The sequence below is a fragment of the Amphiprion ocellaris genome, chromosome 1 (assembly GCF_022539595.1).
Source record: "Amphiprion ocellaris isolate individual 3 ecotype Okinawa chromosome 1, ASM2253959v1, whole genome shotgun sequence".
Lineage (NCBI taxonomy): Eukaryota > Metazoa > Chordata > Actinopteri > Pomacentridae > Amphiprion > Amphiprion ocellaris.
Genome location: NC_072766.1, coordinates 33,011,650 through 33,024,599, shown reverse-complemented (window position 1 = coordinate 33,024,599; position 12,950 = coordinate 33,011,650). Strand labels below are relative to the sequence as shown.

Here is a 12,950-nt window from a genome sequence, read left to right as displayed (position 1 = left end):
TATATATATATACATATACATAAAAATTATTCTTTTTTTGTCAGATGAGACCAACATACCAATAACCAATACTGGTTCTTCCAGAGTGAATGCATAGTCCCAACAGTGAAGCACGGAGGTGGGAGTGTGATAATATGGGGCTGCATGAGAGGAAAGGATTGTGGGGAGATGACATATACAGATGGCACCATGAATGCCTGTGGATATATCAAAATACTGGCTAACAAGATAAATTTCAGTCTGAAAAGACCTGGCAGGAAAGGAATATTTCAGTACTATAGTGATTCACAGCCCATTGCCAAAATCACATAAGAGTTTGCAAAGAAACCAAAACATGACCGGGTAAAGTATGTAGCTTTACTCAAATCCAACAAAACATCTTTGGAGTATTTTAAATAGAAATGTAGAGCAACACCACGGTGTACAAACTCAGGACCTCTGGGGATGTTCTGTGGCACCAGGATGGTGGCAGTGAATTCTGTGGGTCCTGTGGGTTGCAGGGTGGGATCTACCTAGATCAGGCTTATCCTGACACATCCAGATGCTCCGTAAGATTTGGATCTGGGGAGTGTTGAACCTGGGTAAACACCTTAGCTTTGTCATGTTCCCCAGGCCACTCCTGAGCAGTTTTTGTGGTGTGTCAGCGTGTATTGTCCTGCTGAGGGTGGAAACTGGCATCAAGGACTGCTGTTGCTATGGGGGTTTGGGGATTGTTTGATGTGCAGTGTTTAGGTGGATGGTACATGTCAAACATCCATATGAATGTCAGGACTCAAGGTTTCCAAGCAGAACATTCCATTATAACAAGATGATCGATGTTATTCACTTCACCTGTCGGTGGTCATAATGCTGTGGCTGATCGATGCATATTTCATCCTTGTATTACTTGTTGACTTCTTTACCTCTGAAAATGATTTGTCCATTGTTGCAGAGCAGCAAATCCTTTACAAACAACTGCAAACTACAGACAAGAATGGTGGATAACAATGCTGCTAGATTTATGTTTCTCAGTGACATGTAGACACAAGCAATTTCCCCAGACATGACTTTTCCTGTCATTCCCAGTGCCAAATCTTATTCATCCATTTATTTTTTATACATCTCTCCCTCCCTTTGTGGTTTGTTGGAACTAATTCTCCACCATCTCTTCTCATATATCTCACCTTTATCTCACCTCTCCTTACAGAATGATATTATCCACCATCAAGCATCATCGATGCTTTGCCAGATTTTAAGTCTGTGTTTGTTTTATGCTGTGAATTGTTTGACCGATGATGGAATGTAGGGTCAGTACACTTTTTACTCACGATTTTATAACATGCTCTCAGTCACATTTCTTTTTTCGGGTTGACTCTGTCTCTGGGTAACTCGCTACACTATGCTCCTTTATTGTTCTCTGTTCGTTCCATTGCACACATTGTAATTTAGGCTTGGTCATGCCATTGCTAAGTGCAATTCATGTTCCTGGAATTACTGTAATTGGGAACTAAGTAAATGTACTTTAAGTGATCTCACATCCTGATCTTTACCTAACTCTAACCAAATCAAGTTTGTACTTAAACCTAATACAACCTTAACCAAATGTGCGTGATTTATAATTATCATAGTGCATTGAACTGATACTGTATGTTTGTGTGAACCAGCTGTTGGCCGGAGCTCCATTTGGAACGACAAGGAGTAAAACTATTCCAAAAGAGCATCTGGCTTCAGCCCAGGACTTGGACACCATCTGGTCTCTTGGGGCAAGTCTCTCTCTCTTTTTACTGTTTTGTCAATAACACATTACTTACAGACACAATGAACCATTATTTAAACATTACTTTACTGTCTCTCTGACCTCTATTCCATGGCTTCTTTCAATCCCCCCAAGTAAATGAGCATAGGCTTGGTATAACGTAATATGCTGGTAAAGACATCATTCTTAAATTGTGACCATTGCCCTACATTATATTTAAGGGAAATAATGACTCATACTGTAAGCACAGCTGATTTCCTTGTCAAGTCATCCTCATTGGCTGGTGCTACCTTGTGTTTTGTGTGAACATCTGTTGTGTTTGACTCTCCACAGGGCTACCTGCAGTACTCTGTGTTATTCTATGGTTACTATGGCAGGGTGAGGAAAATTGGAAGTGCTGGGTACCGGTTGCCCCTTGCCTACTTCCTGGTTGGGATGGCTGTCTTTGCCTACAGTTTCATCATTTTGTTACGAAAGTAATCATTTTGCTTTTTTGCAACTAATTTTACAACTAATGCTGATGTTATAATGAGTTGATCGAGGATAAAATAATGTAATTCTCATGCTGACTTGATAAAGTTTTCAGATCAGGTCTGTTTTAGATAATGGCTAGATCATGCAGTGTAGAAGGAAGAACTACTCATTTGAAAGAAAAAAAATCCTAAAATAGCATTACACCAGAGCAGCATTCAAGACATAAAAAAGTAAATTAACTGCACATTTGTGTTGATGACAGTAACACATTGTTAACTTTTGAGAAAGAGTCACAAACAGAGGAGGAAATTGACAGTATTGCTGTAGTTGTGACTGTATGGTTGCACTCTCCATTCATATAATTTTGCTCTGTCCAAACTACTGCACAAAAGAGGCATTCACCATGGTAGGCATACAGTTATGGGACCAGAGTTGAAGTGAGAAAATGTGTATTGTGATTTATTGCTAGCATGTTCCCTGCTAGCAAGTTTGCATCTAGCACTGTCTCGTAGTAAGACAGCTGGTCTGGCAATGCTGTTGCAGTCTAAATCCCCTCTAGTGTCAACTACAGACAGCAATGTTTATTGCACACCAGAATAATATGAGCACATAGAGGCTTAACAGTTGTGTGTTCATCCTGAGGGAGGCATCATGCACCCAGTGAGCATTTTACATTGAAAGGCATTTAATAATGCTATGGACATCAGTGAAAAGACATTTAGAACAGGTTCAAAGGTGAATGTTTTTCACCAACCATTTGAAGACCATTATTGAATGTTTACATTTCACCATGATTTACAACAGTGAAGATTTCCATCCTCTAAAGTGAAAATGTTGTCTTATTATAATTTTTGAGCTTATCAAACAACAACAAGAACAAAAGATCTAGAAAGAGGAAACAATCATAAAAAACAATGTTCGAAGCAGGAATCAAACCTCTACCTTTGTTCTAGCTAATTACACCCTAAGTTCTGGAGCTAGCTGCCTGGTATGAAGAAGAAACACACGTCACAGTGGTACAATGTTTACATTAGAAAGGCAGAGTGCACATGCTACCTTCAGCATGGTCAGAGTTGTAACCTTTTAATACTTGCACATGCACATTCTAGCAGAGAGTCTATCTTCTTATTTTACCACTGCATTATCACTTTCAAGAAATTCTATTACACAAATCAAAATGGTCTCTCTGTCAACCTATAACTAAACAAATTATCTAAACGATTAATGAAATTTGGATTTTGTGACACATTGATAGTGAAATCACATTTTAGCTTCTTGAAAGAAGTCAGAATAGGTCTAAGACATTTTAACTGGATATCTCACAGATTTCAACAAGAAATCGACATTGAAATTCCAGCTGGTAGTCACTTGTAAAGCTCATCCATCCATCATCTACACACCTGTTTATCCTCTGTAGGGTAGCGGGGGGCTGGAGTCTATCCCAGCTGACTTAGAGTGAATGCAGGGGACACCCTGGACAGGTCACCAGTCTGTCATAAGACTACACAGAGAGACAATCACACTCACATTCACACCTACAGACAGTAATCATCAGTTCACCTCAGCATATCTTTGGACTGTGGGAGGAAGCTGGAGAACCTGGTGAAACCCCACACAGACAAAGGGAGAACACGTAAATTCCACACAGACAGACCTCTAGCTATGAGGCACCTGTGCCACGCTTCCGTATGAATTTACTGTGTATAATATACTCATATGAATATATATACAGATGGTGTAGCGATTCATAGAATAAAAAAATTATACTGTCGTATTGTAATTCTGAAGATTCTCACTGAAGCTGTTAAACTTCTCAACTAATCATCCTAAAAATGCTGCAATATTATATACTGTATGATTTGATCATATGTTCTAAAAATAGTATTCCTGCAGAATGGCCAAGAACTCCCGTCTGAGCCTTGCCAGTGCCTCTGATGAGAACTTTACATTCTGCTGGAGAGTTTTCTGTGCCTGGGATTATCTGATAGGAAACCCAGAGGCTGCAGAGAGCAAAGGAGCTGCTATTGTCAACAACATCAGGGTCAGAGACACACATGGACAAGCACATTACAGACTCGCTGAATTATACACAAGTCATACTGTGTCTCTAACACATGCACAGTACTACAGATCAGAAATTGCAACTTTTGAAACACAAGTCATGATAAATGTTGTTTTTGTTTTGTTTTTTCCTGCAAAGGAAGCTATTGTCGAGGAGCAGGAAAAGAAGAAGGATACCAGTCTGTAAGTTTTTTGTCTTGTTTTTTTGTTTTTTTAATGTGTTCTGTGCATGCCCTTCATTAGGTATTCTATAGTTTAGCCTGCTAAAAATACCAAACAGTGACTCCATAAACCAAAAGACTTTTTTACCTTTTACTATTAGTACCAAACGCATTTGATTTAGAACATTCAGTATGTGAGATTTCTCCAGTTTATATTTTTGAGACAAAGCAACTGACAGTAGAGCACTAAAAGGACATGACTGGAGAGACAGAAGATATTAACATTGGATAAATAAGTGTTTTGCATTCCCTTCCTTTTATCTGTCATCGCTGGTTATGGTCCTGATGTCATCCTCTACTCCAACATACAGGTATCAGTACCTGTAATTAGAGAAATCTGTTGTAAAAGTATATTCAAACAAATTTTTAAAGTTTTGTTTTGATAGAGCAGGTTAGCAATACCACTGTCATTTTGACTGGTCAGAACTATGTTATAGACATCTTGAATATAGATATCTCTTAGTAAGTGAACTCTGTGGTTCTGCTTTTTCAGGGCAGTTCTGATCAGTCTGCGTATCTTAGCCAACATCCTGGTACTGCTGTCTCTAGCCGGCAGCATCTACATCATCTACTTTGTGGTGGACCGTTCTCAGAAACTAGAGCAGGAAAAGCCGGAGCTGACGCTGTGGGAAAAAAATGAGGTATAGTAGCAGAACAGACGTAATCATTCTCATCATCATTAGTTAGATTGAATTATCCAACGTACAATAGAGTTATAAAAGGACAATTGAAAGTGGAGACCTGAGATAGATCCAGTGGAAGATGGCCACTGAATCTCAATATCCATTTGTCAGTGAGCTCATCATTTCATTCATTTCAGAGAGCTTCAGTCACCCTAAAACTGTTCTGCTTTTCTACCAGCTTGATGATTCAATGACCAGTTTAGTGACCAGTTGTGCATGAAAAAAAAATGTCTACTCTGTAAGTCATGTATATCTAAAGTTGATGACAAACAGCTAACAGGGCTGTGGCATTGGGATGTCCTGTGGTGCCTGCATGGGGGCACTGACAGCAGAAACTTTGTATCCTGTGAGTTATGGGATGGGGCTTTGATGGGTGTACCCTGTAGGTACTCAATCAGATGGTGTTCTGGAAAATTTGGAAGTCAGGTCAATGCCTTGGGCTCTTTGATATGTTCCTTGAACTGTTCTTGAATGTTTTTTAAGATTTGGCAGGAAACTGCTAGCGGAGGCTTACTGTGATTGGGAAGTACTGTTACCATGAAGGGAGGCGTGCTCGGTCTACTAGTCTTTAAAATGTTTGCTGATGAGGCAGAGGGAAATGTTTGTCCTATTGTGCAATAATCTCACCTGAAATCTGTTCTCAGTATGAACGTTACCATATACCTGCTTTGTCAGTGATTACTGTGTCCTCCCTACCTCTAGGTGAGTGTGGTGGTTTCCCTCATTACCATGATTGCTCCGTCTGCCTTTGAGTTGGTGGCTCAGCTAGAAATGTACCACCCACGAACCTCGCTGCGGTTCCAGCTGGCCAGGTGCTCTATCAGTCCAACAACAGCTTCCCAATGCAGCATTAATGACATACTATATAACACATCACAGGCCTTTCTGTACACTAACAATGTCGTAATTCTGTTTTAACAGAGTGCTTGTTTTATACCTGGGGAATCTCTACAGCCTCATTATTGCCCTCCTTGATAAAGTCAACAGTATGAGCTCCGCTGTGAGTATAGAAACTACACACTTTAACTCTATCCTAAACATTAAGCCTGCTAATGCAGCAACATGAGACATCACATGTTGTCACAAACACTTCCCAGTTTAGAGTTAGTTCACTCAGATTTCAAAGATCCCACATTGTCTCATTTATTTAAAGCGGTATTTAAATACACAGACGGTTTTAGTTTAATGTCACAAAGTCTGGAGATAAAAGGTTGCTGGTGGGTGAAAATTCTTTTTTGCGCATGTAGAATAAAAAGTTGAATTTAAAAATGTGATCATCAGACCTCACTGAGTTTGTCATGGAACTACATCTGGTAGCAAGTGTAGAAACAGGCTGCATAGTAGAGTAAGAGCACTTGCAAATGGGAAAAAAGTGTATTTTGTGATTTGAGTGAACTGGTCCTTTAACAACATCATTCAGGATAGGTTGTGAGAAAAACAGGACCACAACAGACATTTTTTACAATAGATATTTTGACTTTCCACTGGAGGGAAAGCCCTTGTAATGATGGCTGCATTCCACTGAGGAAGTCCTGCTTTTACTTATGATTCGCTGTCATGGCTTACTGGAACACTTGATGGAACAAAGGCATAGTCTGCTCTTTCATCCATCTTGTCTTGGAATAGACAGATGACAATCTCCCAAGCCTATAGAATATTTTATTCTGTTCTATACAGTAACTGTAGCGTGGATGGACTTAAATCAAAGTTGAATCCATTTGAGTGAAATTGTAACTGTCCGCTGTAGAGGATGTCATAAATCAGTGGATAGTAAAAATGGTAGTTGGTAAAAAAAAAAAAACATATATATATATATATATATATATATATATATATATATATATATATATATATATATATATATATATATATATATATATATAGTGAATTAATGTACACACTGCACAACAGAAAAATGTAAGTTATAAACTGAGGAGAGTTTTTTTTATTCCTTTCCACTATTGCTGACTTCTTGCTCATGGGGAACCCAAAGGGAACTTTGGATTGCCAGGTTCTCTGTTTAAAATTCGTAACCTTACCTCACCTAAAGATGTGAAATGCTATGAGATGACATATTCTTCGAATTGGCTCTATATTTAAAAAAAAAAAAAAAAAAACTTAATTGAAATTAATTAGTGACATCTATTAGTTAAAATTTTACCTGTCAAAAGTGAGTTCCAGTAAAATGTATGGAAGTTTTTCCAAAAAAATAAACTCTCACAGTGTGAACCAAACATCTCTGACAGCACCTTACCACAACTTTAAGTGTTCTACCAGTCTATATTCTGAGGGCTTTTACAGAGGGCCTTATTCATATATCCTTCACAGTGTTAAATGGAAATAAATTACATACTGGAACTAAATTTGTAAACAAAGACTGGAGTGAGCATGTGAATGGCATCACATTATTACATGATTATACAGTATGTCACCCCTTTAGGAATAGCATGGCACATATCTGGTTGACTGTGTTCTATTTTCCTTCCAGGTTCAAGTAAGTCTAAGTAACTGGACTGACTCCAGCTCCTACCTGGCCACCATATCTCAACCTGAGGGTGATAGCCCCTCCACCCTGGTGTCAGAGATCTCTGTCTTTGAACATCACAACAGCACCATCGCAACCATCGCCACAGTGCTGTACGTTACCAACAGCAGCAGGAGCAGCTCAGGGACAGTCTCCAACCAGACAGTTCTATTTGAGAAGAACTCCCGCTCTCAGCAGGACCAGTGCTGGGAGACCTACGTTGGACAGGTTTCATCTTCTGATTGGTGTACACTTTAAATTTCTTAGCATTCCTCTAGTTGGAAGAGATCCTATTAAAATTCTTTTAAAAAAGACACAAATTTATGCTGAGGAAGGATTTCTAATTTGGATCAAGAACTATATCTGAAAGTTGCTAGATTTACAATTGAAAATCTCAGATTCACTGTATTTCAGTTCATACTGTCTCTCTCGAAATCTGAATGTGTTCCCTTGTGATGAAAAAAAAACAGTTTCAGTAGTTTTAAAGACTTCCATATAAAACGTGGGTCATTATTAGAGATGTTGAACACTATCTAAGCTGTAGTTGTCATGAGTCAGAATACGGATTACAAGCATTGGCTGAATACCAGTAAAAGCACAGTATAGCTTATTTATCTGGCAGATATTTGGTCCATACCTAAAGTCTTGGACAGACTCGTATTTTTATCAGATGACTATCAGAAATCATTAAAGATATAATTCAGCTTCAGGGGAACATTAATGTCTTTAGAGGATTTCATAAAATCTACCCATGAATCATCAAAATATATACACAAAGGTGTCTACATCTATCCTTTAACAGTAATTACAACTACCAGCTATCAAGCAAAAAGAACTTTAGACATTTCTGCTCATTATGTAAATCACTGACATGCAAATGAGGAAATTATAGGCTGGCTTCAGTGATGACTAATTAAATGGACAGGATTTGCATATTTACATAATATATTTAAGGGTATGTGTGTATGTTTCCAGGAAATGCTGAAGCTGTCCATCATTGATATGATCTTCACGGTGGCCAGCATCCTGCTCATTGACTTTATCAGAGGTCTGGTGGTTCGCTACCTAAGTGACTGCTGCTGCTGGGACTTAGAGAGCAAGTTTGTAAGTATATTTTACAAGTCTTCATCTTTAAAACTGGTTGCTTGTCCACTGCTGCAGGATGAAGACTCTTGGAAGTTTGTGGCCAAGGAAGAGTCTAGAACATAACTCTGTGAATTATCATTTTCACACTTTTTTGAATTTATGAGGATTAAGCCAATGAGACATGTTTTAGTCATAGTTGTACTTCATGGCCTCTTCACTGAATGTACCACGTTCAGAAACCTTTGGAAATTGGCTGCAGGTTGTGTTTCAATAACAGATACAGCTTGGTCCCAGTACAAGGACCTTCAGAGTAGAAAGATTTAACAACAACTTTGTTTGTCATTCAGGCTGATGCCCAGACACTTGTGACTGCACAAGTGTATCAAATGAAAATCTTCATTTCAGACTAATTTTCCCCTAAAATTCAGTCTGATGCTTGGCATCTTTGGAGACTTTGAGACCTAAACGAGAATTTCAGATAAGTCCTGTGGAATTTGAATTCAGTTCATCTTCAAAATAATTCAGTTATTTTGGTACCTCAAGGTGTCTTATGGCCTTTTTTTTTTTTATCTAAGTAGTCAGCGGGAACCATCAAAACATTGTCTTAGTCCTTACATACAGCTTCCCAAATTTCATGACTTTCCCTAAAGTGACTCAAAATACACAAAAACTGAAAATGTTTTCAAATGTTATGCTTTTGTACACTTGCTACTTTTTTTTTTTTTTTTTTTTTAAATTAAGGCTGTTCCAGGTCAGATTTAACTATATCTATTGAAATGGATTTGAGATCCTCCAACATAAGCCAAATCAAGGAAATGGTGGCTTTAGGCAATCTTGAAACTATGAAACTATACATGTCATGTCTGTGTGTATTTTTTATGGGACAGTAGGGACAGAGGGAGTTCAATGGGGACCTGTAAAAGAGTTAAAACTGCTTAGGAATGGTCTTAATGTTGCATATAAGAACCAAACGTCATACAGAGGTCAGAGGATACCTTGACATAGTCACCTGATCTGCACCTGCAAGCACAAGCACCTAAAAGTATATAAAAGTACCTGAGCTGCCATTTTAGTGACTGAGGTCATGGCAGCGAGACTTATGGTATGTGTTCACAGGGTTTGTCAGTTTCACACTTTCCATTCATTGTCTTTGTGAAATACCCTGCACTGCATTGTGGTAGTGTTGCGTCTCAAGCAACTGGATGGCATGTCGCCCACTAGCTGCTTGCAGCTCATTTGCAAAAAGTAGTCTAGTCTTCAACTTTATGCAAATGAAGCACGTTGAGCAGATGTCTGACTTCTCCCTCTGACATATTCAGAAAACGTAGATGTGTTAATGTTTTTCGTTTAAAAATTTAAGACAACACTGAATTCCTGTTTTTTTTCCTCTTTTCTCAGCCTGAATATGGAGAATTCAAAATAGCTGAGAATGTCTTGCATTTAATTTATAACCAAGGAATGATCTGGTAAGTTTGAAAGACTGTTTTTGATTCTTGTAACATTAGATTAACTCAGAATCTAACAGTCTAGCTAGTGCTGACCAGTGTCCATGACAATGTTTAACGGACTGTGACCTTCTGTAATATCTCCATTACACCTGAGTGCCTGACTAGACTGTATTTTCTCAACTAATTTCAGAAATGTCGCCTTGCAGCAATAAACATAATGAAGTGAAACCATGAAGCACTGAATGTAATGTCTTTTATATGAGGTGTGACCCCAGTGTGTGTGTGTGTGAGTGTGTGTGTACTACTGACCTGTCTCGTTCTTTCATTCAGGATGGGAGCGTTTTTCTCTCCTTGTCTTCCTGCATTCAACGTGTTGAAGCTTATCGGTCTGATGTATCTGAGGAGCTGGGCCGTCCTCACCTGTAATGTTCCACATCAGCAGGTCTTCCGAGCTTCCAGGTCTCTCTCTCTCACACACACACACACACACACACTCACACGTCTTCACACAAACCTGAGTGGAATCTCAAAGCAGAATTGCCACACACAGTGGTCAAAGGTCTGCATATAAACCGTGATCCAGCTCTTACTTGGCATTTGGAAAAAAATAAGTCCAAATGGCAAACAACAAATAAATTAACAAAAATAGTTTTATTATTTATTGTTTTTCCTCTGGATGTGGGTGGGATAGTATTTGTTTAATACAGTTAGGATATAATTCCAATAGCTTTAAAGAGAAATATCAGACAGACATAAAGGAAGGTATTTAGAATTCTTCCATTTCACACACACTCAGAACAAAAGGACAAATGATGTCACGTCCAATTTTCTCTTACATCACATCCTGAGTGGAGGTCAAACTGCATCAGCCCATGAGAGATCAAGCTGCGTCAATGCACTGGTCTGATTACATATTTTCAGCAAGATATCTTGCTATTTTTTATCAACCCTTTTCATTTGTCAGATCTGCTGTGATGGTGTCATATCAGTGTGTAGTCCTACAGTACAGTATATGCATCTTCCTATACCAGCACACATTTACAAAGCCTGAGGCGCTCAGCCCACTCTGATTTATGTAACGAGGCTGTGATTGCCTCTTTCAGTCCTTATCAGTCATTCCCAGATGTGGTGGAAAATTCAACCAGGCACACACACACACACACATGCGCGCTTGTGTGTGCGTGCACACATGCACACACACACATGCATGCATACACACATGGAGGCACTGCACACTACACAACTAGAGGAGAGGTAGTTTAATACTGGCATGGTGCTAAAGCAGTAAAAAAGAAAAAAATCTTGTCTATGCTATGCCCTTTGTCATAATTATGGAATGCTGAGACACTTGAATCTGCTTAACACAGAATATTTTTGTAAATGATAATTAAATTTTTTGTTTTGGCGTCATTAACCCCTTTAAACCCCAAACAGGTTCTGGGTGTTTCTTGCTCTAATTTCTGCTCTTTGCTTCGTATAAATGCTACAGACAGGCTATTTGACAAGGCCTTCATTTTTGCAGCCTCATCAGATTAGATGTTTTTCATACTACTCTGCAACTCGAGAAATAAATTCCACCATGCTGAATGTATCTTCCAACAACTTAATGAGAACATGCTCCTCAGTCCCACATTTTTGAGCCATGCAGCATTTATTTTATTGATCTAATAGTAGTGTTATATTTTGCTTTCAGTCTCCCCTGCCATCTCCTCTCTGCTCTGTGTAAGAAACGTGAGTCAATGTGAAACAGCACAGGTTTTTTGTTTTTGTAGGCTTTGTAAGCAATTACTTTTTCTGTTTTTGCAGTTTGGGGCTCTGATAAATGGTGTCATTCAGGAAATTTTGTAAAAGAAAATGTGTCTTTCAAAGTGAGTGGCCTGGTGGTGAAGTGCTTTGTACCTCACAGTTAGAAGATCCTGGTTTTGAATCTCGGCCCTCTTTTTGTGTGGAGTTCTTCCAGTGCCTGCATGGGCCTTCATGGTCTTTCCTCCCACAGTGATTCTGTGATGGACTGGCGACCTGTCCAGGGTGTATCCCCCTGCGACACTCCACAGGAAAATGCTTTTCTTTCCTAGAACATTTGGGTCAGGAGGTGGTTAGCCTCACTTAGCAGGGACAATGAAAGCAGTGGGAAACAGTCAGTTCAAAAATATGATGACTTTGTCTGGGACGATGACACCTTTCACACTGGCTACTTGGAAATCCAAAGATTAATAGTTGCAGCTTTAGGGCTACACTCATCAAATCTCATGTTTTATCTTTGATACTATGACTGTGCGTATTTGCATCAGTTTCTGAATCACTCCACAATGTAATATCTCACATTTGCTTTACACTACATTAATAAAAATCATGGCTCAGAAATAAAACACCAGTGCACTGCTGGAGTCCCATTCCTTGCTGTCAGTCCTGAAAGGAGGACACTTGGTTACAGCTAATACAAATGTTTCCAGTAGCATTTTAAATAAAAAGAGAGAAGAATTGCTAGTGTCCGAAAACATACTGAACAATATCTATTGCATTCCTTCCTAAAGAAAGAATGCAGTAACCTCTGCTTTTGTGTACAGTGTCGAGAAACAATGTTGTTTTTAAACTTCTCTTACTCACCCTATCTTGTAAAGGATTAAACATAATTCAGTGGGACACATCAGTAAATCTGAATGGAAGAGATTAATAATTAACTGTGTGACTTTCTGTATGTCATGACACACATTTGAT

The 12,950-nt window shown here is 38.8% G+C and overlaps 1 protein-coding gene across 1 annotated transcript in view; it reads left to right on the top strand.

Moving 5' to 3' along the window:
- Positions 1-12,950, top strand: part of LOC111564513 (transmembrane channel-like protein 3) — a 113,510-nt gene that overhangs the window by 95,931 nt on the left and 4,629 nt on the right. Inside the window, exons 3-13 of the mRNA XM_055018544.1 lie at positions 1,608-1,742; positions 2,069-2,211; positions 4,103-4,250; positions 4,410-4,453; positions 4,985-5,132; positions 5,877-5,986; positions 6,096-6,174; positions 7,663-7,926; positions 8,674-8,802; positions 10,183-10,250; positions 10,563-10,691. Coding sequence (XP_054874519.1) covers positions 1,608-1,742; positions 2,069-2,211; positions 4,103-4,250; positions 4,410-4,453; positions 4,985-5,132; positions 5,877-5,986; positions 6,096-6,174; positions 7,663-7,926; positions 8,674-8,802; positions 10,183-10,250; positions 10,563-10,691 — 1,397 coding nt within the window. The remainder of the gene's footprint in view (positions 1-1,607; positions 1,743-2,068; positions 2,212-4,102; positions 4,251-4,409; positions 4,454-4,984; positions 5,133-5,876; positions 5,987-6,095; positions 6,175-7,662; positions 7,927-8,673; positions 8,803-10,182; positions 10,251-10,562; positions 10,692-12,950) is intronic.